This window comes from Halichoerus grypus, chromosome X (assembly GCF_964656455.1).
Source record: "Halichoerus grypus chromosome X, mHalGry1.hap1.1, whole genome shotgun sequence".
Taxonomy (NCBI): Eukaryota; Metazoa; Chordata; class Mammalia; order Carnivora; family Phocidae; genus Halichoerus; species Halichoerus grypus.
This window is the reverse complement of record NC_135727.1, coordinates 120,003,576-120,030,833: the sequence shown is the minus strand read 5'-3', so window position 1 is coordinate 120,030,833 and position 27,258 is coordinate 120,003,576. Positions and strand designations below refer to the sequence as shown.

At 40.7% G+C, this 27,258-nt stretch overlaps 2 protein-coding genes across 4 annotated transcripts in view; one reads left to right on the top strand and one right to left on the bottom strand.

Annotated features, from left to right (window-relative positions):
* The window catches only part of ZRSR2 (zinc finger CCCH-type, RNA binding motif and serine/arginine rich 2), a 28,173-nt gene extending 11,788 nt beyond the window's left edge, over nt 1-16,385 (top strand). The window contains exons 6-11 of the mRNA XM_078063927.1: nt 1,141-1,179; nt 1,818-1,936; nt 6,756-6,969; nt 11,569-11,624; nt 12,381-12,490; nt 15,447-16,385. Of these exons, the coding sequence (XP_077920053.1) occupies nt 1,141-1,179; nt 1,818-1,936; nt 6,756-6,969; nt 11,569-11,624; nt 12,381-12,490; nt 15,447-15,907 (999 nt within the window). The 3' untranslated portion in view covers nt 15,908-16,385. The remainder of the gene's footprint in view (nt 1-1,140; nt 1,180-1,817; nt 1,937-6,755; nt 6,970-11,568; nt 11,625-12,380; nt 12,491-15,446) is intronic.
* A 1,709-nt stretch (nt 16,386-18,094) lies between these two features.
* Nucleotides 18,095-27,258, bottom strand: part of AP1S2 (adaptor related protein complex 1 subunit sigma 2) — a 28,998-nt gene continuing 19,834 nt past the window's right edge. The window contains exon 5 of one of the 3 annotated variants that reach the window (XM_078063929.1): nt 18,095-19,643. In XM_078063929.1, the coding sequence (XP_077920055.1) occupies nt 19,596-19,643 (48 nt within the window). In that variant the 3' untranslated portion in view covers nt 18,095-19,595. Of the gene's footprint in view, nt 19,644-22,835; nt 24,216-25,576; nt 25,772-27,258 lie in introns of those variants that run through there. The other 2 variants (XM_078063931.1, XM_078063928.1) reach the window with 2 other exon arrangements.

Below are 27,258 nucleotides of genomic sequence, written 5' to 3'. Positions count from 1 at the left end.
AGGGAGGGGGTCAGGAAGGTAGGCAGGGTCAGCTCATGTAAGGCCTCGTGGACTGGAAGGAGGAGTTTGGGTTTTATGTTAAGTGTCATGGGAAGCCATTGCGGGGTTTTTAAGCAGGGTTTGACTTCATTTAATTTATATCTATACCTTTACCAGATCATTCTAACTTTTGTATATAAAGAAGGGGGGGAGAGCAGGGAGTGGTCACCAAGGAGACAGGAATGAAAATAGAATGAGCAGTTAGAAGGCCACTGTTCCAGGTAGGACATGACAGCGGTTTGGATGAGGGGAGTGCTTAGTAAGGATAAGTACTCAGAGCTGGGGTGTGTGGCGGGAGAGGCGGTGGGGCCCTGGCTTGGAGGCTGAATGGGCAGGGAGGGCAAGGAAAAGGAGAGGAATTCCAGTTCTGCTTCTTAGGTTGTTAGTCTGAACAAGTGGGCAAATGAATGGCAGCATCAGTTACTGAGATGCGGGGCGTTCAGGTGGATGGGGGTGAAGAAGACCCAGAGCTGCGTTGTGAGCACGTGAAGTTAGCCAGGACCCCCACGTGACCGGGTCGCATTCTCAAGCAGCTACACAGAGGAGTCTTTTATGTAATGCTTTAAGGGGCTAGGGAAGAGAAGTCTGTGAAGAATAATTTAAAACTTTTAAATGACAGTGAGCTCAGAATTTACTAGTATATTGCAAGACTCCTTTGCCTTACCGAAAAGTTTGAGATTTTTTCATCAACCCGAATTACTACTGTTCATGTCATAATTTAACATCTGTTAAGTGTTGATGATGTTTGATCTAAGCATTGCATTATATAATAATTCACTGATACTATATCACTCATCTTGAAAGCTAGAATGTGGTATATATGATCAAATATGCTAAATATTACTGTTACTGAAACTATTATAAGACTGTGTTTTGCAATGGGAGCTAATAAATGTCCTATTTGAATAAACATTCTCAGCTATATGTCCTTTGAAAGCTTTTCGGAAGATCTGTGCTGTAGAAAGCAAATTAGAACCTGAAGCCTTTGGCGTGTGTTTTTTGTTTTTTTTTTAATACACATGAGCTTCTTAACCAGAGAAACCAGACGTGACTTTCCTGACTTGCAGGTTTTCATTAGTCCTATGTTTGCACCATTTGTAGGAAGCTGTGCAGAAGATGCTGGAGCAGGCTGAAAATGAGGTATTTTCAAACCTTTCATTCAGAATTTGAGACCAGTGAACATTTCTTTAAAAACCGTCCCTCTAGTAGAATGTTCATTTTGTGGTAAGCTATGTAGGTCATGTCTGAATATCAGAATCACTTCTGCAGCTCTGTGATTTTTACAGCAGCAACAGCAGCAAGAGGTTTTTGATGAACAAAAGCAAATGGTATCAAGTTGTGTCACCTGTGGCCTCCCCCCACCCCCCGCCCCATGGACTGTACTTACAGTCCTTAAAGTGTGTGCGAGCAACACCACGTGCTGTTGTCCCAAAATAAACGGGTGAACTTGCTACAGAGCAACTTGGGTCTCTCTCAGGGGTGGTTCCCTGACAAGTTCTTTGACCCCATTCAGAACGGATGGGCAGCAGGGAGACCTCGGTGACTGCTTCCCGTAGCCACGGCGGTGCCCAGTCCTGGGAAATGACTGGGAGCCAAGAAAGACACAGTGCATGTCTCTGGACGATTGTTTGTGAAGTCTCGATTGCCTGTTATGACCTAAATGTGTATATTCTTAAATCTATTTTTTTTTTTTGACCAAAATAATTTGAATACATTTTAAACATCGAGTTCGTCATGGATTTTTACACCACCAATAAAGTCATGGTTATTTTCAACAGTTGGAAAATGGTGCCACATGGCAAAACCCAGAGCCACCCATGGACTTAAGGATAATGGAGAAAGATCGAGCTAATTGTCCATTCTACAGTAAAACAGGAGCGTGCAGATTTGGAGATAGGTAACTAATTTTGCTTTATCATGTCAGAATTCAGTGCATCAGAATGTGGAGGTTGTTCAGTTCTCTCTTTGGGAGCACCACGGGCTTGAGTTTGAGAGGTCCCCGGTCAGGCGTTGGCTGCATCCTTGCTGCTTCTCCGGTTGCATTACTCCTCTGTTCCCCCAGCGGGCTCAGCTGACTTCTCTCCTGGGGCTTCCTTTGCATTCCTTCCACAGCTTCCAGAGACCTTGTGCTTTTTGTCTTCCTGTGCTTGCGTGAGTCCACGTGGGACAGCTTGGATGGGGAAAGAACATATTTCAAGAGACCGGAGGAGCAGCTTGGCTTTATTTATTTACTTACTTACTTCTGAGTGGCCAACACTGTGCACAAAAGAGGCTTTGAAAAATTGGCATGCCCAAAGGGATATCTGTGAAAGACAGGACCCGAGTGAGTGAGGAAAAGTATTCTAATGCCCCATTCTCAGTCTGTCAGCTCTGACTCAGGAACAGAGCCAGGGTGCAGAAGCAGACTTGAGCAGCTGTCCCTTTGGGCAAGTTACTTAAGCCTTCTGTGCCTTCGAAGGAGGTGGTGAGGCTGCAAGGAGTGGATGAAGGGCAAGCCCAGACACCGTGGTGGGCATACGGCAGACACTGTCCTGAGTGGTCGCTGGTATTTTCATTTTGTTATGGTTGCCCTTATTCTCTGAGACACTCCGTTGCCCGCCTTTTTTGGCTCAGTGTTGTTTTTTTCTCTTCTTTTTTTTTTTTAAGATTTTATTTATTTGCCAGAGAGAGAGAGAGAGAGCGCACACAAGCAGGGGGAGAAGCAGGCAGAGGGAGAAGCAGACTCCCTGCTGAACAGGGAGCCCGATGCGGGACTCGATCCCAGGACCCTGGGATCATGACCTGAGCTGAAGGCAGACGCTTAACCGACTGAGCCACCCAGGCGTCCCATGGCTCAGTGTTTTTGAAACAAGGCATTCATGTAGAGAACTAAGTGTCGATGTCTTCATTCATTTAGCAAATATTTAAATACTTGATAATATGCCAGGCATTGGTGATGTTTATCATTTGGCTTATTTATGAATGAACAACTCAAAGGAGAAAAATAATTCATAATGGTGAATGAATCTATCCAAGACAAAATCTAATGATTACTAAGCATCCTGCAGAAGAGATCTAATCATTTCTTAGGGTCCTATTAATCCCGAAAGGGCTATGAGTAGGCAAATTCATATGTATTTAATGAGAAAACTGTATGTTGTCAGTCATGTTATTTTATTCATAAAATTATCCAAGCCATGAGTTTCATGTCCTTCTTTAAAAATACAAACTTTCTCTCTCTTCCTCTTATTTTTCTTTTTTAAGTCAAGCCCTCATGCTTTTTTATGTTTTTTAAGAGCAGTGGCTCTCAACCCAGGTACACGTTAGAATCCTCTAGAAAGCTTTGAAAAATTTATGTCCTACCTCTGGTTGAGTAAATCTCTGAGACTTGGGCGGCCTTACTTTTGAAATGTCCTCAGGTGTTTCTCCTGAGCCCTAGGACTGAGAGCCACTCATGTAGGACGTGTAGCTCCTTTTATAGTCTATAGCTGGGGTTGTATGAAGCCTGTGAAAGGATTCGTAGGATGTGGTCAGTAGCAAACGCCTCCTCTTGAGGAACTAGCAACTAAGGAAAGGAGAAGAGACTTTATTCCCTTTTACCTTTAGAAAAGTCTCCTGAACATATGCTTAGTTTCATCAAGAAATAGTAATAATTGATGTTAAACACCCCCCACCAAAGAAAACATGGGAGGTACCTTTGAAAGACAATTGAGACTCAATGTAAATTCACATTTGTGCGGGTAGCCGAACCAAATGGCATTTAAGGTTTTCTGGCTGCAGAATTCCTCGTTTATGATGTATCTCTAACATTTCCTCGAATTCTAAGACTGTGGTCATCTGATTCTAAATTCTCCTTTTGATGGGCACAAGTGAGAGAAGGGGAAAAGTCCTAAATGGACAGTGCTTGTGTGTGGAAAGGAGAGTGGGCCGCCAGGCTCTCCCACCCACCCCTGAGAGTCATTCCAAGGAAATAGTGACAGTGAGCAGATTAGTTTGTGAACATTTCTTCGTATTTTTATAGGCATATGAAATTTCACCATCACAGCAATCAAAATACAAGAGCAATTTGGGTATTTTCGTCATTCAAGTGATGAATTGTGAAATAAAATTCTATGAAATGAGCAGTTACAAAATCCAAGTACCATCCCTTGAGACAATGAAGCGTTCCCCTTTTCCAGAGAGCCGCAGTGACTTGCTCCAGAATCACACAGCTGTTCTTTCCTGTTAAGGCTTGTCACTTCAGACAGACACTTCCATCACCCCAGTATTTCTTTGGTGGTTCTGGTTTTGTAATTAGTCCACAGTTCAATTCTAGGACCTTTCTGGAGTTGATACTGCTTGGAGTCACAGCTTTGAAGGGAGTTCTGTGTTGTTGTTCATTTTTTTTCCCCTCCTGAAAACATTATCACTGATGAAAGGTAAAACTTATTAGTTATTCATAACTCCCTGGTTTCCAGAAGTGATTGAAAGAGGGCTCATAATGTACTGCCCCAAGTGTAATGAAATAAATGGAAAGCCAGGAAAGGAGGAGAGAGGGAGTTATTGTGAGTGTGCAGTACACTTGGCTCTGGATTTTAACACAGCCCAGGCAGAGATTTAGTTCTTACCAAAAAGGAAGAATGCGTGGTATCTCTGGAAAGACTGAGATTTTCCAGGCATCAGATTCTAAATGTTTCTCCCATGGAATACTGCGTAAAGACACTGAGGAAGGAGGTGGACGATAACTTCGATAGATGTTTTATGAACAGCTGCTTACGTAATTTTCCCGAAAATGTTTCTTATAGAGACCTTCAATAAATTATTGCAGCCCAATTTCAGCATGTAACTTGAAATCTGTGAAGGACAAGGGTAGTGGGTACCTCGAGTGCTCCCTCAAGAAGAGAAAAAGAGGTGTAGTCCGTTAGCTCTACCTGAGGGGGCATCTGGAGACCACATGGTTCATTGGCTGACCTTGGGCTAGGGTAACGTCTTACTATGTGATTTCAGGGCAGTCTTACTTGATTCAAATATCTGCATCATAAGTAAATAGCATGGCCTAAACCAGGGGTTCCCAAATATGGCTGACCTTCAGGATCAAGTGGGGAGTTACTCTGAAAATATGGTTCCCCACCCTGAGGTCTTAACAGATGGTCTGGAACAGAACCTGAGAAATCTCAGTTCTTTCCAGGTGATTCTGGGAATCACACAGGTTTGGTATCACACCTGTAGATTGCCTTCCCAAATATCTCGTCTTAGCTGCCTTCTCAGTAGGAGCTGTAGGGCTAGCCCTGAATATACACAGATTGTATGGACTGTCTCCAGGCCAAGTGGGGATTTTCCCTAAACAGGGACTTGGGCTCTGTTCCAAAACTCAGATGCTCGCTTGACACCCTAGGAACTAGAGCCAGGTTCATTCAGATGTAATAATCCCATGAGCAGAATTTTAACCCTGTTAAATTGGTTCCTTGTTTAAAATCTGTATGTGCTTCCTCCGTGTAAAATTCTGATTCACCGCTGACACTTGCAGTCAGCTTGAACTTTCACTCTTTGTGCTGTTGGTAGCTATACTTGGGAAGACGGATCTCATCACGAGGTCTCTACTGAATCATCTTGGAGGGTCCTTTGGAGCACAGAACATTTCCCATGACTGGACACTGCACATCTCTGAGCCGGGTGCGGTGTGCGGGGGGCACCCTGAGGTGTCTCACGTGGGGCACAGATGTATATCATAGACATGGGAAGTGAGGAGGAGGAAAACATTTAGTCATTTCGAGGCGATTGATTTTTCTAGCACTTGCCTTTTTCAGCTTTTTTTCTTCCTTAGTTCTGGGGATTGTTTTTTTCCTAAAAATTTTGTCTTAACCAGTTTTTTAACTGGAAACCTAATCAGGAAAATCTGACTGTTTGGAACCTTGAACTGCATTTTTTTTTCCCCTCATTTTCGGAGAGGGAAGTAAATAAACTCATATAAAAGACTTAAATGACTCAGGTACAACCTGGTTCAGCTTAAACTATGAAAAGAAAGTTGTTTTTCGTAATGGTTAGCCACCTCATGACGCGAGAATTCTCTGTATCATATCATATATAGTGAACAGGTACTAGACTGGAGGTTAACTCCCATCTCTTGGCCCTCTCTTAGCAGCCATGCGCCTTGGATAAGTGTGCTTCTCTAGGCCTCAGCTTCCCGCTTTGCAAAGTGGGGACAATACTAGCCCCAACTGTCCTCACGGGTTGCGAAGATCAGAGGAAGAAATATAAAAATACCATGAAAAATACGAAATGCTATATATACATATGTGAAATTGAACTATTCTCTTGGCTCGGAACTCTTACATTACCCTATTCTCTAAGCCCTGAGGTAGTTGAAGATCATATAGACCCAGGATTGTATTGTTCTCACCTTCCTCCTGAGTCCCACATACGGTATCCTCATGCCTGTCACCGCAATCTGCCATGTCAGCGGACCTTCTTTTTTCCTATGCTTTTACACATATAAGGCTTTGTGAAGTTCATCAAAAGGCTGCTGAATGGCATATGAATGTGGAAATAATTCCCACCTTTACATCTTAATGAGAGCAAATACATATATCGGTCAGTCTTAGAGCAGTTTAAGTGTTGCAATTTGACACCTGGATGGCGTTTATTATCTTGCAATTAAGCAAGTTCTTTGAGTCTCTATCTCCAAGTTTAAAGGGAGCTTTTGATGTGTGATTGCTAACTCTTGGAGTGCTGCATTTAAGTTCTCCTTTCACATGCAGGTGTTCACGTAAACACAATTTCCCATCCTCGAGCCCCACACTCCTTATTAAAAGCATGTTCACAACGTTTGGAATGGAGCAGTGCAGAAGGGATGACTATGACCCGGATGCCAGCCTAGAGTACAGTGAAGAGGAAACCTACCAGCAGTTCCTGGACTTCTATGATGACGTGCTTCCCGAGTTCAAGAACGTGGGGAAAGTGATCCAGTTCAAGGTGGGTGTGCACGATGCACATGAAGAAGGGGACTGCTTCACTTCCCACCAAAGTGCCCTAGAGGACGCGAGTGCTAGGGCACAGGCTGTCTGCCTGGGCGGGGCGTGTGCGATGGCACAGGGCCTGGTCCAAAGTTGGGCACCCAGGTGCTCGGTGAATGTGACTCCCTTGCCACCAGTCCTCGTTGCCTGTACGGCAGAGGGACTACCTGAAATCCGAGCTGCATAAGATCCTGCAGGTAGCCGTCCCAGCGTTCAGTTAGAGGCTGCATATGACGGCGAAGGCAGCCCCTCCCTTCCTTGTAGTGGGTCTCACCCAGAGCCACGGTGCACGGCACGCGCAGCGTAACACCTCTCCGCTTACTCAGTTGGCTGCATGATGTTGATGGCGCCTGCTTGCACCTTCCGGCCGAGATACTTACTCTTCTGGAGCTACCCAAGAACAGAAACCTTGATTCCTTTTTTTTTTTGACAGTGTGTTCAGTCAGTACTCTCGGTACTGAACATAGTGTTCCCCAAATCGTGGCTTGTGACGCAGCATCCGGGTGAAAAAGAGCCATTCAGAGTACACAGTTACTGGAAAACATCCCTCAAGGCAAGAGTGAAGGCAGAGGTGCTAGCGGCTGCTCACGGGACCCCGGGCTTGAATCCTAGCGTACTGGGGCCTCCCACTTTGTGACTCGAGCAGACCCAAACCCGGATGAGTTTGCTTTGTTAGGGTAGGGGAAGGAAAAAAAAAGTAAAATCGTGAGTTTTTGTCCTGCGAGGTGGCAATGACGGGAAAGCTGGCACAGCCGGCAGCAGTCGTGAAATGCGAAGCTATACTTCTGTCCACTGGGTTCACAATTTTTATTTTTTTTAAAGATTTTATTTATTGGAGAGAGAGAGAAAGATTTTATTTATTGGAGAGAGCAGGGGGGAGGGGCAGAGGGAGATGGCGTAGACTCCTAGCCGAGCAGGGAGCCCGATGCGGGGCTCCACCCCAGGACCCCGGGATCAGGACCTGAGCCGAAGGCAGACGCTTAACCGGCTCAGCCACCCAGGCGCCCCTGAGTTCAAAATCTAAAAAAAAAAAAATCTTTTAAAATTTCTCTTTCCCTTTTACCTTTTGTTTCTGTTGCATGCACCTTCCGGTCTTCACACTGCTTCCCAGCGTAAGCAGCGGATTCTAGCGTGGCAGGGCCAGCTGGGAGGTCTGCATGGTTTGACTAGCTCTGTGCTTTTGAATGTGTCACTTTACCTCTTCTTGCTTTTGCCTCATCCTGAAAGGGAGGGAATTGGGCCCCATCAGTGGTTTCCCTTGTGGGGTCCCTACATGATACTGGTTCTATGAAGTCCGTGATGGTGTTGCTTTCAGAACTCCCACCTGGTTAGTGGAAATCATTACTTAGAACAGGCTGCACCTGCTAGCCACAGTGTGCTTTGGTTTTTGTTTTTGTTTTTTTTACCCCCTTCGATTTAGTTTTATCATCGAAGCTCATGCTAATCACATTAGCAGTTATAAATGGAAAGCTGTTTGGTAAACTTTTAGTAGGAAAAGTTCCAAAACATTGAATTCATCATGGAAAATTAATGGGTCCTTGGGAACCACTGGGTTAAATGATCTCTAAGGTCGCTGGTGCAACTGACGTGGCCTCCTGAGGCCTTTTAGACTTCAAGGATGGTGTTATAAACTATCATTAGTCTTTCTTCTAAGGACAGTGTTATAAACTATCATTATGGATTGTGCCTCTTTTTGGATACTCTAACAAAAATACTGTAGAACAAATTTGTAACATTGTAGACATTCATTTTGGAAATAAAAGCTAAACATTTGTATCAATATTTGAGGACCTTCTTACACCATTAAATAAAAAAAAATCAGATTTGTCTTTTTTTAAATTTTAATTCCAGTATGGTTAACATACAGTGTTAGTTCCAGGTGTACAATATAGTGATTCCAGAATTCTCTACATTACTCAGTGCTCATCAAGATAAGTGTACTATTAATCCCCTTCACCTCTTTCACCCATCCCCCACCTACCTCCCCTCTGGCAACCATCCATTTGTTCTCTAGTTAAGAGTCTGTTTTTCAGTTTGTCTCTTCTTTTCCCCCTTGTTTTCTTAAATTCCACAGATGAATGAAATCACTGTATTTGTCTTTCTCTGACTTAATTTCACTTAGCATTATATTCTCTAGCTCCATCCATGTTGTTGCAAATGACAGGATTTCATTCTTTTAGTAATATTCCATTGTATATACACCACATCTTTTTTACCCATTCATCTATCGATGGGCACTGGGGCTGTTTCCATAATTGGGCTATTGTAAATGATGCTGCTATACACGTAGGGGTGCATGTATCTTTTTGAATTAGTGTTTTCTTATTCTTCGGGTAAATACCCAGTAGTGCAATTACTGGATCATATGGTAATTCTATTTTTAACTTTTTGAGGAACCTCCATAGTGTTTTCCACAGTGACTGCACCAGTTTGCATTCCCACCAACAGTGCACGAGGGTTCCTTTTTCTCTACATCCTTTCTCTACATCCTTGCCAACACTTGTTTCTTATCTTCTCGATTTTAGCCATTCAGACCGGTGTGAGGTGATATCTCATTGTGGCTTTGATTTGCATTTCCCTGATGATGAGTGATGTTGAGCTTCTTTTCATGTGTCTTTTGGCCATCTTGATGTCTTCTTTGGAAAAATGTTCATGTCTTCTGCCCATTTTTAATTGGATTATTTGTTTTTTGGGTGTTGAGTTGTAGAAGTTCTTTATATGTTTTGGATATTAACCCTTTATCAAATATGTCATTTGCAAATATCTTCTCCCATTCCATAGGTTGCCTTTTATTAATAAGTTTTGTTGATTGTTACCTTTGTTGTGCAGAAGCTTTTTGATGTAGTCTCAATAGTTTAGTTTTTTTTTTTTTAAAGATTTTTATTTATTTATTTGAGAGAGAGAATGAGATACAGAGAACATGAGAGGGGGGAGGGTCAGAGGGAGAAGCAGACTCCCTGCTGAGCAGGGAGCCCGATGCGGGACTTGATCCCGGGACTCCAGGATCATGACCTGAGCCGAAGGCAGTCGCTTAACCAACTGAGCCACCCAGGCGCCCTCAATAGTTTAGTTTTGCTTTTGTTTCCCTGGCTTCAGGAGACCTATCTAGAAAAATGTTGCTAGGGCCGACGTCAGAGAAGTTACTGCCTGTGCTCTCTTCTAGGATCTTTATGGTTTCAGGTCTAACATTTAGGTCCTTAATCCATTTTGGGTTTATTTTTATGTATGGTGTAGGAAAGTGGTCCAGTTTCATTCTTCTGCATGTAGCTGACCAGTTTTCCCAGCACCATTTATAAAAGAGACTGTCTTTTTCCCATTGCATATTCTTGCTTCCTTTGTCATAGATTAATTGACCATATAATCGTGGGCTTATTTCTAAGCTTTCTGTTCTGTTCCATTGATCTATGTGTCCAGATTTGTCATTTTTGAAGGCAAATGATCAAATGTTCAATCTAACTAGTAATAAGAACAGTGCATATTAAGTGAGATTATTCACACCTATCAAGTAAAAAAGTATAAATTCTGTTAATACCAGGAGTGGGCGAGGAAGCGTCAATTAGTAAAACCACTTCAGAGAGCAGTTTATCAAGACCTAGTGAAGTTTGAAGTACATATAACCTATAAGTTGGCACACTGCTTCTGGTTATGCATACTAGAGAAATGCTTCTACTCACAGAGACATGTTCAGGAATGCTGACTGCAGCACTGTTTGTTGATGAAAAATTGGAAGCACCTTGGATAGTCATCGTTAGAGGAGTAGATAAATAAATTTGATGATTTGATATATCCAATGTACAGTTAAAATGAGTCCTTATGTTTATGTGATGATATTGTGAAAAAAGAATGTAAAATATACATTATTTGTGTAAAAATTTAAAATGTATAAAGCAATACTGTACATTGTTTATCAATACATATATACAAGTTTCTTTGCATATGTATACATAAATATACCCATGTATTCATAATAGACACGTCTATGCATAATATGTGTAGGATCTGATGGCGCGCATTTGATGTATGTGTATATGCCTGTCTGTGTACATATGGATATGAGTGTTGGTGTCTGTGTAGATAGGTGCACGTGTATTTGTGTATGTATGTTTGCATTTGGAATGTGAAGGATACTCCAGCCTCAGAGTAGTGTCTGCTCATCCCTGTGATGGGGAAGGGAGAATAGGCGGAAGGCTTTCAACTGGGTCTTTAATGTTTTGCATATTTAACCATTCATCAAAAATGGAAAGCGTTGGTGTTGAACCTGGGTGCTAGATATATGGGTTGATTTTTGTTCTCTGTATTTTTATGTATGTGTGAAGCATTTCATGTCTGTGAAAAACGAATCTGGATCAACAGGGATCAAATAGTTGGGGCCTGTATCACTGCCGTTTCTGGAAGCCTTAAACAGACCTGGGAGTGGTACAGTAGCTGGGTTTTGCAATCTTCCAATGAGAACTACTTTTGGTAGTGTTCCCCTGGACAAAGTGCATTATGATGACTGGAGGGTTTCTCTTCCTTCTTTTTTTTTTTTTTTATGATCAAATTCTTCGTTGCTCTTTAGGTCAGCTGCAACTTGGAACCTCATCTGAGGGGCAATGTGTATGTTCAGTATCAATCGTAAGTATTCTGAACATGAACATCTTCACATTTTGTCTTGGTATAGTGTTGTAATTATGTTGCTGTCTGGGTTTTCCCCACTAAATAGACAGCTTTCATATGCATGGTATTTTTAAAAATGTAAATATTAAGAGCTGATACAGAAATATATAGAGAGGGGACTTGAAAACGCATTTGTATTTCATTCGCTGGATACTTAACGTAGTTTTGAATCTTTTACAATGGTTATTTTTTTTACTTACATAGTTTTAATAACTAAAATACAAACTGAAAAGGGGTAACTAGCATAGAGAAGAAATGGAAGCCCCGTGTAATCTCGGTGTGCTTTCCGCCCCCTAAGAGAGCAGTTGGTATAGCCTTTCTGCTTGTCCTGCTGTTTGTCTGGGACATGCTGTGGCTAATGGGTTAAATTAACCATTGTAGTAAGAAAAATAGCAGTCCTTGCTAAGAAAGGAGAGGCTCTGACAATGGTAAACACCTGTGCATTTTTAATGGTCCAGTCTTTCAGTTTAAGCTGCTTTGACTCAAGCTGATTTCCATGCATCAGAACCTCTGGGAGGGTTAGTAAAAAGCGTTCCTGAATATATTGTGAGCTTTCAGGAGCTTGAATGCCCTCATGAGGACTCCCTAGTACAAAAGCAGTGAACTTGGTGGTCCTACGGTAAACTAGTAAAAAGGTTCATTAACAGTGGGGGTCATCTCCATAATAGAAAGTTACTGTAAAAGGCATCCTTTAATTTGTGGCTTTTTTTAAAGGGAAGAAGAATGTCAAGCAGCCCTTTCCCTGTTTAATGGACGATGGTACGCAGGACGGCAGCTCCAGTGCGAATTCTGCCCAGTGACCCGATGGAAAATGGCAATTTGTGGTAAAATACAACACGATGATTTGACCCTAGTGGTTCCACTGTTGTGTAAAGGGACATTCTTAAGGGAAAAACACTTTTTTTTTTTTTTTAAGTTCAATGCGGGGCTTGAACTCACGACGCCGAGATCAAGAGTCAGATGCTCAACCGGCTGAGCCACCCAGGCGCCCCAAAAAAACAGTCTTTTAAAGGAGTAAAACATAGCTTTTGCCTCCCGAACTAGACGAGCAGAGATCGTTATATCAAGAAGCTCGCGTGTTAGATCAGTGCTAGACCTTGCGGGTCACTTTATGGACGAGGTGACTGAAGTGACAGTGTATCAGTGACAGGGTTGGGGCTAGAATTCCCATCTTCTCACTCTCATTCCTGGGCTTTAAAACTTGAGGACGCCTGAGGAGTCGTGTTTGTGGGAAGCCACCTTTTCCTTGTTGCACGGGCGGAAGTGATCTCTCCTCATTGGCTCCCCTCACTCAAACTGGGTTTTTCCCCCCCCATCTTTATCCCTAATGAATTTTCTGTCATCCTTGCCACCTAAAACGTTATAACATTGCCTGCCTTGCTTGAAAGACATGCTTTCGTGCAGTGGAGACTGATTATAGCTGTAGGATCCGGTCAGGGTGCATTCAGTCAGACTGACCCTTCGGACTGTGGCCGCCAAGTCAAGGTATGAGTCAGTCCTTTGAGTAGCCAGTAGTTTTGGAGGCCTCATTATTTTTTCATTTTTGTTGGATGGGCTTAGCCAAATTATTTATTGTTGAACGACTCCGGAAGCAGAGAGCTGGAACTGTCAATGCCTTAGGGGAGCACTTTGCTTACCCTTTACTTTTCTTGACTTTACACTTGCCTGCTTAACACCTCTTATTAAAAAAATATATAATTTACAAAGTCTTTATCTTTGGCAGCCTGGTCTTAATGGATGCTGGCAGTTAAAAAACCATTGATTCAAGGGGAAAAAAAAAAAAAGAATTTAGAATTCCTTGCTTTGGAAAGCAGAAGAACCATTATGCCTGAAATTTGAAAGCTTGCAGGCTGAAAGAGATGGAACTGTTTTTTTCCCTGAAGGCGGTTATTTTTGTCAGTTCCTGGGAATCCAGTGTGTTTTCAGTGAGGTACTTCTGAGTGTGACATTGGCCTCCCCCAAAACAGGAGACTATTTTATCTGCTTGCTTATTTTATTTATTTATTTATTTAAGATTTTATTTATTTGACAGAGACAGAGATAGCAAGAGCAGGAACACAAGCAGGGGGAGTGGGAGAGGGAGAAGCAGGCTTCCCGCGGAGCAGGGAGCCCGATGTGGGGCTCGATCCCAGGACCCTGGGATCATGACCTGAGCCGAAGGCAGACGCTTAACAACTGAGCCACCCAGGCGCCCCAGTGCTTTTTTTTTTTTTTTTAAATAACAGCTTTGTTATTTTCCAAAGTAACTAATGATGTTGAGCATTTTTTGTGTGTCCTCATTATTGGCCATTTGTAAATCTTCCTTGGAGAGATGTCTAGATACTTTGCCCATTGTTAATTAGGTTGTCTTTTTATTATTGGGTTGTAAGAGTGCTTGATCCGTTCTACAGACAAGCCTCTTATTGCAGACATGATTGGCTAATATTTTCTTCCATTCTGTGGGTTGTCTGTTCACTTTGATGATGCCCTGTGAAGTACAAAAGTTTATAATTTTGATGAAATCCATTTTATCTATCTATCTATATCTATCTATATTTTTTTGTTTGTACTTTTGGTGTCATACCTAAGAATCCATTGCTCAGCCCAGTGTCACAAAGATTTTACTTGTATGTCTTCCTCAGACAGTTGTATGGTTTCATGTCTTACATTTAGGACTCTGATCGATTTTGGCTTTTCGTATATAATGTGTGGTAGGGAGGTATTTCACTTTTAACTGTTTTACATATCTGGGGAATTTACGGACTGAAAAAAAAAAGTTTGAAAGCCTCAAAAGGATCTCTTAAGTTGTTCAGATAGATTTCACCTGTGACAAGAATCTTCCATATTAAAAGCACTTGAGGGGCGCCTGGGTGGCTCAGTCGTTAAGCATCTGCCTTCGGCTCAGGTCATGATCCCAGGGTCCTGGGATCGAGTCCCACATCGGGCTCCCTGCTCCACGGGAAGCCTGCTTCTCCCTCTCCCACTCCCCCTGCTTGTGTTCCTGCTCTCGCTATCTCCCTCTCTGTCAAATAAATAAATAAAATCTTTAAAAAAAAAAAAAAAGCACTTGGTAAATTTAAAAGCGTTAGGCCAATGTTTCCCCTCTTCTTCTTTTTTTGTTTTTAAAGATTTTATTTATTTGACAGAGACACAGCGAGAGAGGGAACACAAGCAGGGGGAGTGGGAGAGGGAGAAGCAGGCTTCCTGTGGAGCAGGGAGCCCGATGTGGGGCTCGATCCCAGGATCCTGGGATCATGACCCGAGCCGAAGGCAGACGCTTAACGACTGAGCCACCCAGGCTCCCCTCTTCTTCTTAAAGTATAAAGAAAATACTAAGCCGTCCACTTCTCAGAGGCTCTCTTTGGGCCAGTAGCCCTGTCCTGCCACCAGCATGCTGTCAGAGCGCCCTGTCACAGGGCCTCCCAAGGGCTGGGTGTTCAGTGTTAATTAGGGATCGACACCGTCCATCGGTGGGACGGTGAAACCCTAAAAAACAAAACACAAAACCCCGGTGTGGTCACCGTTTGTTCGGTTGCACCCCGCACCCTCATCCAGTCGGAGACCAGGGTATCGGCGTAATGAAAACTTCTGGTTTCGTTACCGCTCACAGTGCCGTTTGTTAGAGCGTTTGCGATTGTTTTGAAATTCTGGGAACCAGAGCTATGAGATCACTTTACATAGGCCGCTTTGAGAGAATGCGCAGGAGGAGATAGGCCTGTCACATCTGAACATCGGCGGTGTGCCTTCTGAAAAGGGTAAAGCGCCAGCAGTAAATGCTGTTTCCTCACTGTGCCCTTGCAGGTTTGTTTGAAATACAGCAGTGCCCACGAGGAAAACACTGCAACTTCCTGCATGTGTTCCGAAATCCCAACAATGAGTTTTGGGAGGCTAACAGAGACATCTACCTGTCTCCCGATCGGACCGGCCCCTCCTTCGGTAAGGGCTCGGAGAGGAGAGACAGGACGGGCCACCACGAGGAGTACTATGGGAGGCCCAGGAGGAGACGGAGCCCTAGCCCATCGCACTCCTACAAGAGGAACGGGGAAGCAGAGAGGAAAAGGAGAAGCAGGCGCCGGGGCCAGAAGTCTCACAAACACATGGCAAAGAGTCGCGAGAGGCACGTTTCACGAAGTAGAGCAAGGAAAAGGGCCCGCAGCCGGGGCCGGGGCAGTGGGAGCCAGAGCTCCTCTAGGTCCAGGAGCCGTGGCAGGAGGAGGTCAGGCAGCAGGGACAGAATTCTTCAGAGCCCCAAATGCAAATAAATGTACTTTGGTCTTACATGATTGTAGATCTTCTTTATGAGGGCTGCTTCATACTGGGGCCTAGGGGTCTCTGAGCTCGATGGCTGAGCAAGTCTGGCAGAACCCTATTTAAAAAGGCCTTTATGCTCTGATAAGCAGTGTGTTTAGTATAGAAAACCTAGAAGACCTACAGTGTACGGATAGCCTGGAAATCACCTGTAATCCTAACCCTTAGTGAGAACGTTAACACGGGAGCAGTGCTTACACCTTCTTTTCCTCTTCTTCTGCGTCTGCACATGTGGTTTTTTTTTTTCACAGATCATATATGGCTGCAGTTGAAAATGTTTTTTTCTCCTCCGCCAAACCTCCTATTTCATCAAGGCTCTTCTTTTTCTCACTGCCCAGCGTGGACCTATCCCTTTATTCAACCATACCCCTACTGTTGGATTTTAAATTACCTTTAATTTTGCACTATTAAAGAATCCAGTGCTATAAACAGTCCTGTTGTGGATTTCCTTAAATACTTTCACACATTTCTGACCGTTTCCTTACAATAAATTATGTTACATCAAGAGCTAGGACTCCTGAAGCGTTTCCAGATTGCCCTCCAGAAAGGCTACAACAATAAGTTTTGCTGTTCTCACACCACCAAGTTCATCTTTGCCGATTTGGTAAATTTTATGTTTAACTGTTTTGTTTCTCTACGTATTGGCTCAGCCACTTTTTCTGTATTTAATGACTGTTAAATTTGGTTGTTTGCCCTTTATTAATAATCTCTTGGGTTTTTCTACATGCAATAGCTGAGCAGCTTTTTGACTTTAAAATTCCTTTTGTTTTAAAGTACTTAAAGGGTAAAGTCCGTTTATTTCCTCTCCCTCCTGTCCCGTATTCACAGCCCCTTCTCAGCTGGAGGTTCTCCATTAGGGGCTGCATCTTTTTTATAGTGTTGGGGAGCTGTTGAGATAGAGGTAAGTCTTATTTCTGTCATCTTTAGGAAAATGAGGGTCATTGCTACTGAATCTGCCTAGTGTTAAAACAATTCTCATTTAAAAAGTGGTCAGAGAACCTTCTGTTTAAAAAAAGGCTTAAGGCAAAAAATACCATTCTTCGATTTCAGATCATAAAAAAGAAAAGATGCTCTTATACTTACACGTTTTTAATTTTCTTCGTAACCTTTCCATTGCCATACTGGACATCTTGAGTTTCAGAGTATGTGGCTTTTGGCAACTTGGGATTTGGAAATAAGGGCTTAAGGATGCACAAAGTATTGAAGCTAACAGAAAGGGAAAGAAATTTCAAGATTGGGATTTCTGAGTGAGTAAGGTTATGTGTTGAAAATGAGAGTTCTTAATATGTAGCCTATAAAAGTACTATTAGTATGGTCCAGAAATCATTTTACTTTAAAAATTGATTTGTTCAACTTTAAATGCCTGCTTTACCCTAAAAATGATTGAAAATTTTCTGTAATTACCTACTGGATTCACTAATGCTGAATAACGATCACTAAATCCAGTATTTTTCAGTACTTCCCTAAATATGGCCAAGATATGCATAATTAAAGGTGGTATCCCGAGCTGAATAGCCTTTATAGATCATGGAGGACAAAATAGGATAAACACCAGCTTGTGCTCAAGGTAATTATGAGATGATGGGGTCTTTTCCCTCCAGCGTTCATGGGCACTGTGGTGTGGAGGGAGGGAGAGAGCAGTTTTCAGCCAGTGGACTGGCCCATTATCCTGATAAATGTCCATCTTGAACTTAAATGTATTACTGTTTCTTAAACTTATAACCTTATTACTATTTATGATTTAAACATTCCAGCTCTACAGTGCCAGCAGAAGCCCATCAGGCCTGTTTTCAGTGAATAAACCAGATGAATGTTGGAGACGCTCCATGTCTGCAAGTATCTTTAGCAGACTAGAAACTTGATGGTAGTTGATGCCTTGTTCTTTAATATCCTCGCTTTACTATGTAATATTTCCCATCTGCAGTTAGTAGGAGGTCCCTTAACTATCATAACCAAAGCTTTGAGTTCCTGCTTCTATTAGGCGGCAGTTTGTAAATACCAGTTCATTTTGGCGAGCGTACTAGCACCTCCAGTGGTGGGGGGGGGTGCTGGGGGTTGGGGATCTGGTTGATTTGCAATACCTTTGATTACCTGGAGTAATGAGAGTTGCTCATTCAGAAAGTAGAAACGTCAACTGCATCAAGGTTTTAAAAGCGGCATTTATTGATTGAAAATAAATGTGTAGATAAGCTCTCAGCGTGGAAGCCACATTATTTTTTAGTGAGCTCTAAGTACATGAAAACTTATATCTTCCATCATTTGTCTTGTGTGTGCTTTTAGCATCCACCTTCAAATGGAGGTGAATTTTCGACATTTTACTGAGAAAAATTTAAAATTCTTTCAGCAGCTCCCCATAGTTTGACAAAGTTTTGCAAAGAGAAAGATAAAAACAGACTACAGTGGTGTATGTTGAACATTTATTACAACTAATTGGTGATGTGATAAAGACAGTGCTAACACGGCCTGAATATGTATTGGTCACAATCACAACAAAGCTTAATCCAGCCCAGCAGATACAAATGAAAGTGTAAACCACGAAGACATGTTTACATATACAGAAGTATGTATAAAAGTGACACAAACAACTGTATAGCTTTAAAAAAACACAGGGCCCACTAATGTCATTTTACCTCATTCAACTCTGTTTTACATGAAACGCGCTGTCTGCTTTTGTAAGATTTCTGATAACTAGGCATTGCCATGGAAGGGAAGGAAGCTGCCCTAAAGTTTGCAGCACTTGTTAAGTGGAGGGAAGCAAAAGAAACTTGGCCGTTAACGAGCACCCCAGGAGGAGCATTCGTGCTTTAAACAATGACTTAAGCAACATTTTGTGAAGAGAAGAACACATTTTTCTGTAAGGTAATGTTGTGAAGAATTCCGGTAAGTCAATGTATCCATTTTTATTTGGGGGCATCAAAAACCATCCAAGTCACTAACTGGTTATGACCACAAAAAAAATTTGTCTCAGGAGTTGAATGTTCCTTGGCCTTAAAAGCAACGTGCTCACTATTAAACAGTCGATCTCTGTTCCTCAACCCCGGCTTGGAAAGCTGGAGAAATAATTTTTAGTGTAAAACACATCATTTCAATGTAGTCATTTGTGTATTCCCTTTAAGTATGTAGTTTCCAATAAGGAATAAATAATGGTATAAATTTGGTTCCTTTTTTTTTTTAAGTCTTGAACAGTTAAATTTTAATTCATTTGGTATGTGAGTATCAATTCCCTTTATTCTCATATATGCTGAAATGCTACACACTAGTCTTTGGTTTCATAAAACCAGGTTTCATATTATAATTTAAGTGTCCTTTGCCAAAGATGGTAATTAATGAACGTATATTGCCTGATTGTGTCATTCTAATAGATACATTAAGATTAGATTGGGAGAAACAGATCTGTAAACTTTAAAATATCCAGAAATGGTACCTTTCTTTTCCTGCATCATTCTAACTCGTATTTAAGTCCCTTATCACTTGATTAACCGAAGTTCCCTTTAAAAAAAAATTTTGTGTAGGCCTGAATGAAGCAGCTTAGCAAAACAGTAATACTGACAAGACGTCATCTTATACCATTAGCTAACATGGACATGAAGGCAGTGACCATCTACAGTGTGACCACAAGAAGTCATCAACAAGGGAGGAGAGTTAGGTCAGTCCAATTTCTTCAAGGACACTACGTGGGGTTTCAGCTTCCTGTGGAGGGAAAATGTGAGACTCTGGTAAGCAGATCCGGGGAGGCTGGAGAATGTGAAATTGACACGGAAGGATGTGCAAGTTTCACAGAACAGTGCAAGCAGGTCATTGGTTTGGGCACATTCGAATACTGAGAGCAGGCAGTTATTTAGGGTTTTGCGCCCCAAACGTCAGAGGCCACAGAAGGGTATTTTGAGCATGCATCAGATACCTACTGATTACCTGCCAATGTGCTGGGCCCCGCTACTGCCACACAAAAAGCAGGCAAACCCACTGGCAATTTAGGAAATCATTGCTATCGAATTAGCTACAGGAAAGGTAAGTTACCTTAGTGTTAAAATCGAAAGCCTCCCCTAAATAAAAAGCAGGGAAAACCCAGAGTTCTCCTGAATCTTCACATAATTTTGTTTTCCATGCTTTTGTTTTTTATCATTTGGGTCACATGTATTTATAGAAATGTCTTCCTCTGGGTCTTGACTCGGTTTTTGACTTTAACTGTCCCCAGCAGCACGGCTTCAGAAACTCACCTTCCCAGCCCTCCCCTGGGCAACCGGTGGCTTCAGGGGAGGCAACATAATAGAAAGAATACTCTAGGACCAAAGGCATTCTTGGCTTATGCCACAACCAGTACTCATTTTTAAATGTCAAAGGCAGACCAAAAAAGCAGGCATAGCTAGAAAAAAGTTATTAAAAATTTTCCAAAGTGGCTGATTGTGCATATCACAAAACAGGACCAGGTCAAATTCAGGTATTACTTGCAACAATTTTGTAATTAAAAGGCATTCGACAATTTAATGGAGAAAATGCAATTTTTAGCATCCAATAATAACTTACTTTTGCATCCTAATTGTGGTACAGCACAAAACAAGGAAAAGAAAAATATTAAACCATAAATCCATACATTAGATTTAATTGTATATAAGCATTACATGGAGTAATCTTAAGTAAATTAAACTCTAGCCTGTTTCCTGATTTGGAAAACAAGGATCACAGTACTTACCTTCATACATAGACATTTAAGGGAGAGAAGGCTTAGTGCCGGACTTCTAGAAAGTGCTCAAAAAATGTTAACTGGTAGCATTACACGATGGAGATCTACCTACATGAAGGTATTTAGCATTCAGTACTAAATAAAATATTATAAACCAACTCTGTATAAAGTTCACATGATGATCTTTTAGTAGGTTTATTAATGAAAAATGGGTAAAAATCGGCTTTGGTAGGAAAAAAAAAGGGTTTTTATGAAGTATTCTTGCCCTTGCCCCCCACATCAAACCTCAGCCTAACCAGGCTACATCAAAATATATATGGGGGATAGGAAAACAAGTTAAACATTGCCACAAGATTACAATCCACCAAATACAGAATGGAGGATATTCTACAGCATGGGTGACTCGGTTAAAAAAAAAAAATGGCAGGGGAGAAAAGCAGAGGAGTTGTTAAAGATGAAAAGACTTGAGACATCAACCAGATACAATGTGAGCCTTAGTGGGCATCTGGTTCTAACAAACCGATTACAGAAATGCAATTTTCAGGCAATTAGGAAAAACTGAACCAGGAACAAGATGTTAAGAGTTACTGTTAATTTTGGGGGTGTGTGGTTACTTCTGTCTCTTGGTGATACATACTGAAGTATCAAAGATGAAATGATGTCCAGGGCTTGCTTTTAAAATGCTGAGGCCAAAATGGAGGGGGTGGTGGGAAACAGATGACGCAACAAGCATACGACTATAGGTATTGAGTTGAGGGGTGCTGAAGCTGAATGATGTGCACGTGAAGGTTCCTTCTACTGTTTGAGACTCTGAGACATGCAAATAAGAGTTTTCGTGATAGTTTTTAAAGAAAGTCTAATGGAAAAGATGCAGCACTCCCAAGAATGATGTAAACCAGTCTCTTTGATTTATGTTTAGCTTTAAACACTAAATATACGGACATCTGAATCACATACATCCTAAATAAAGGAAATGATTTAAAAATAATCATTTGCATTTAACCCTTGAACAACACGGATATGAACTGTACAGGTCCATTTTATACGGAGGCTTTTTACCATACAGTACTGTAAGTGTATTTTCCTTAACATTTTTTCTCCAGCTTACTTTACTGTAGGAATACAGTATATAATAAATACATACACAAAAGATGTGTTAATGGAATGTTGAGGTTATTGGTAAGGCTTCTAGTCAACAGTAGGCTATTAAGTTTGTGGGGAGTCAAACGTTTTATATGTGGGTTTTCAACTGCCTGGGAGGGTCAGTGCTCCTAACCCCCTCATTGTTCATAGGTCAACTGTAATGTTAAATAGTTTTTAAAAACACCATACAACCTTTAATGCATTTATTAAAAGATGCCTACATTGAATTCTATACAGCTAACATTCTTCCCTTATCCATGTAAAAATGGCTCTCACTCTATTCCCTGGAACTGGTCAGATTTCCCCTGTGTGCTTACTGCTGCAGTCCTGTATAGCATGTCACTTATCACATATGCATTATTTAAGGGCCCCTGGGTGGCTCAGTCGTTAAGCGTCTGCCTTCAGCTCAGGTCATGATCCCAGGGTCCTGGGATCGAGCCCCACGTCGGGCTCCCTGCTCTGCGGGAGGCCTGCTTCTCCCTCTCCCACTCCCCCTGCTTGTGTTCCTGCTCTCGCTATCTATCTCTCTGTCAAATAAATTAAAAAATCTTTAAAAAAAAAAAAATGCATTATTTAAAATATGTGTCCTTTCTAAAAGGCCTGGCTTAAAGGAATCATTTATACATTTTACTCCTTGAGACTTGTACAAATAGTACATTAGTTTCTTTTACAAATTGTGTCCATAGTATAAAATGTAATTTTCCCATGTTGACACTGAAACTGTAGCTCAAAATGACCTAGAAGGACTGGTAGCTAAAGCAGTCACATTCCTAGAAACAAAGTAGAATGGTGGTTACCAAGGGCTGAGGGGAAGGGAAATGGAGAGTTGTTTAATGGATACAGTTTCAGTTTCACAGGAGGAAACATTTCTGGACGTCAGTTGCACAACACTGTGAACATACTTAACAGTACTGAACTGTAAACTTAACAGAATTTGCCAGCTTAACCACTTTTTCTTTTTACACGATTTAATAAAATTACCTGGAAAAACCAAGATATAAAATATATTATTTGTCAAAAAGGATGGAGAAGAAAAAAGTCATTCACATGAGACAAAGTACATGCAATACTTTTATTTTAGACGTGCAAGAAAAGCGGTTTCAGAATCTATGAATTGAAAGCAAGCAGCTGTATACAAATAACAAAAGAAGCAACATCTTGTTACAGCTCAGCACACAGCATCCAAAGCAAACCGGCAGGAGACAATGCATATTCAGCATTAAAACCAGACGAATCACATCTTGCAGGGTGGGAGGAGGGACAGAGGAAAAAAAATGGAAATGGAAGACCAATGTTTCCCAATGCTTTCAATGTATAATGCTAAGTTTCTCATTTGATAGCCCATCCAGGTGCTTCAAATGTAATGCAGGACATAGAGAATGGAACAGACCGCTCTGCATACCCGCCTAATCTACATTTTCACAGGTCTTCTTTCAGTGGCAAACCTGTTTGAGCGTCTTCTGAATTTGTTTACTGATAACTTACTTAGTAGGCTTTAAACTCTCTAGATAGGAACAATGAATTATTTGGTACTTTTATAATAAAATAAGTTGCATGTTTTATTAAAAGTATACACAACGATCAATGTTAAAAGTCTTAACATAAAACCGGAGTTAACAAATCATTAAATATTTAAATGAAGACAATATATACTATAAAACCATAACTAGTAAAATATTAGTATTTAAACTGAGTATTAGAATTTTCCTATTGAACAAGAGATACTGCAGCAGAGACTTCTGACACAGCTTTCTGATCATTCGTCAAGGGACTGTTCAGTACTGTCCAGCATAAATGTGACTGAATAGAGGTGCATCACGAACTTAAGAACTGTGAATGTTTTACCCTTAAATACCACGTAAAGTACAGATTTTACTTTCTGGAATTATTTCCAAATACACTTTTATGGGATACATTAGAATACGTTAGCTCATACAGGCTGTAATACAGTCACACTAAATAGAATTTCTTTTGAAGACCAAGCCACACTATATAGGTTACTGCACTGCTTATTTTGCCATAGCGTTTCCACTATATTTTCTTTGGTGAACCATTTTAATGATGGCTAAATTTTCCTCTTACAAGATTTTAATCATAGATGGTTCGTAGATGATGACGTGTATGTGTTTAAGATGAAATACTACTCAAACATTCATAGGTCATATCTCAAGTAGAAATTAAACCAGTTGCGAGCAGGACTAAACTACATCAAGATCACATATAGAACGAAAATAAAACAGAAAAAGAAAAATGAGGACAGGAAAAACAATTACAATTGAAAGGTATTAGTTCTGAAATGCTCTATTATACAAGATAGTCACCAAGCTGAGGATATTTTCTTTCATAAGTATATCAGCTCTCTATTTCCTCTGTGAAATTCTGCATACACGATGAGTAGTCATTTAGTACACAGGGACATTAAAATATTCATGACGTGGCTACAAAAGAAATGCATACATTCTTACACAGTATACAAACTGACAGACACAATCAGATTTCTAGAATGTTTAGTGCACAGTAAAGAAAATGGAAACTTAAATTTTTGTTTTTGTTCTTTGGTTTATGTCTGAACATTTAACTTCTAAACAGTGCTTAGGAGTTCCGATTCAATTTCTTTTAGTAACTTTATATAATGATAAATCAAAATGACCTATATCCTACAAAATCCAAAAGCACTGTTACTAACAGGCTGAAAAGATTTTCAGTGTAAAATCGTCTGGTCAATACTGAGTTAACTGAAAATTCTATTAGAATACTACCTCCCACCAGTCTTCAAGTATATCAGGATTTTATTACACAAAGTAAAGGAATTTAATCCCTTAACGAAAATCATTACATCTTTTGGTGACCATAAACTCTTCTACAGATCCTAAAGGAAAATCTCTGCCAAGAAAAAGTGGAAAAGTAGTCACCCATTTGGTATTTTAAGTAGTAATGGAGGTCTTTAATGGTTCACTTAGCTTGAAAAAAATTCCAAAGACTATGCCTTTGAGACTAAGGATATTATTTTTTAAAATAATCCTCAAGATAGATTTTAAAGAACTCTCCAAAAAGATTTGTTAGATGTCTATGCCTACAAATGTATGTAAATAGAGATTTCTCATATCAACGAGGTAACCTGAGGTGAGGTTTTAAACTGACCCGAGAGTGTCCAGAGATGGATTTCTAGGGACTCGAAGAACCCCCTAGAGGCAAAATTACATACAGATTTTCCTGAGAAGAGGGCCCATGGCTCTTCGGACTCTCAAAGGGATTATACCCCTGCCAAAAGGCTTGTGACTCAAAGTTTAAAACTGCTCATTTGAGGGCTTGTAAAATATCCTCATTTTAACACTAAAGTTGGCATTTTGAAATGTAGGCTACAAAGTCATGTAAACTGTTCAAATATGTAACAGATCCCTTATACAATAACCATTAAATACAAAAGTATCTGAGAAGCGCCAGTTAAATTTTAATCCTCAGATAATTCTTAAAACAGTTTAAAAAGAGATAGTTTTGCCTTTTTTCCCCCACTCAGAATACAGTGGCATGAACCAGCAAGTTAAAATAATACTAGTAATAAACCCCAAATGCTTCACTTTCTTAGAGAAGCTCTCATTTTCATAGGGGAATCCTATTTATCTATTTCTGTACCAATGACATTAGTACTTCACAGTATTTAATAATACTTTTTTGTCAATGAACCTCTGAACCTATTTCAGTATTCTCTGTGTAAAAAAATAAATTGTAAGTCCCAATGATGGATCATTATCAGAGTAAAATTCCCTATGAAAATATCAGTTAAAGGAAGTACTGGGACTATCCCTTGGGATTTAATGTAATTAAACTTTTCAGGTAATGCTAAAATATAAATAACAAACTTGACAAAATTATAAGTACAAACTGAATTCATAGATCCTACTACATTTTGATGCATGTCAGTACTCCAGCACGTATTCTAGTACGCTTTCTTACACCCAATGAAACTCTTGCTGTGATACATATTCTCTGTTTTCTGGAGAGAGAACAAGAAAAGTTTAAGTCTGTCAACCTCTCACCTACATACCAGTTCTTTGAGACTTTATAAAATTATAGCTTTTCATCTTTTTTGTTTTCTCTCTTAATTTTATACACACTATGGGAAAACCAACCATGGAGAGCTTATGCCCACTGAAAGAAAAGAGAAAGGTAGTTTCCCCAAATAGGGCTGAGCACACCGCTGTTCCTCCCCAGAAGAGACTTACTAGGAAAGGCAACAAACAATTCTTAAACCAAGACTGCCCAGCATTTCTGACAGACCTTTTACTACATTAGTAAAGGAAAGGGTAAATGATAAGCCAAACTATTCTTTATAGCTAATGATCCATATCAGTATACTTAAACAAGAAATTAGCATCCATCAATTGTGAAGAATATTCTTCATAGGGAGAAAACCCTCTTCGTTGGTAAAACACCCTTTAAGAAGAAAAACCCTAAAATGCACAAAAATAATGTATTCTTTTACCACTCTTAAGTTGCTATAACATGTTTTCTTCAATAATTTCTCAGTTTAGACAGAGTCTGAAAAAGTTGTGCTAAAAATGCCTTAATGACCAACTAACCTTTAAGGTTGATTTTAAGCTAAATGATACAGGTATGCCCGTATTAACCCAAGTTATATCTTCTCTTATATACAAAGAAAATATTATAGAAGATTGAATATAACTCCAGTATTCTGGGCCCTCACACCACCAGGACACCTTCTGAGTCATGGAATAATTAAGAATTGGGGAGGGTGAGAGTCAAGTCTGTCGCAACACACAAGGGGTCCTGGGAAGAACCAGAACTACTCTCTTCTTCCACTACCCAGCAAGCTGAGTTCCTCAATACACTAAAACATCAGTGATTTAGATTACATGGAAATAAAGGCCAGAATGAAAACAGAAAAAAAAATTTAATCCAGTTGTATTACACAAATACAAACTACAAATTGCCCTTAGTATCAATTCTTTGGAGACCTATTTTTTGAACCAAGATTTTAGACGTTATTTTCAACCTGAAATGGGCCTGCAATCCTGGGCAATCCTTTTACTCATCATTTGCTCCCCACCATTAAGTCTATTCCAAACCCTCAGCATTTTCCTCAAATCATCTATCTCTTCTCTTTCTCCTCAGTCCCCAGCAACTCTCCTCTAGATGATAAGTTTCTCAAAGCTAAGAAAAGGACAACTTCCTGAATTTCGCTCATCCAACTGATGAGGAAAAAACAAACTACAGCTTTACCCAGTTACCTCCTCCTAACAGGAGGAAGATTTGTCTTGCCTAAGACCAGTGCTTTTGATTCCATTCCCATTCACCCTGCCAATATACTTTCCCCTTTATTCTATTCCTCTTTTTCACTGCTCTCTGCATTCGCTCCTTCTCCTTGGTACACACGCATGTATGTTCAACTTCCCTCCACACCAAGAGGAAATTTTCTCTCAGTCCCCTACAAAAGGAACCAGAGGTAGTGGGAAGTGCAGG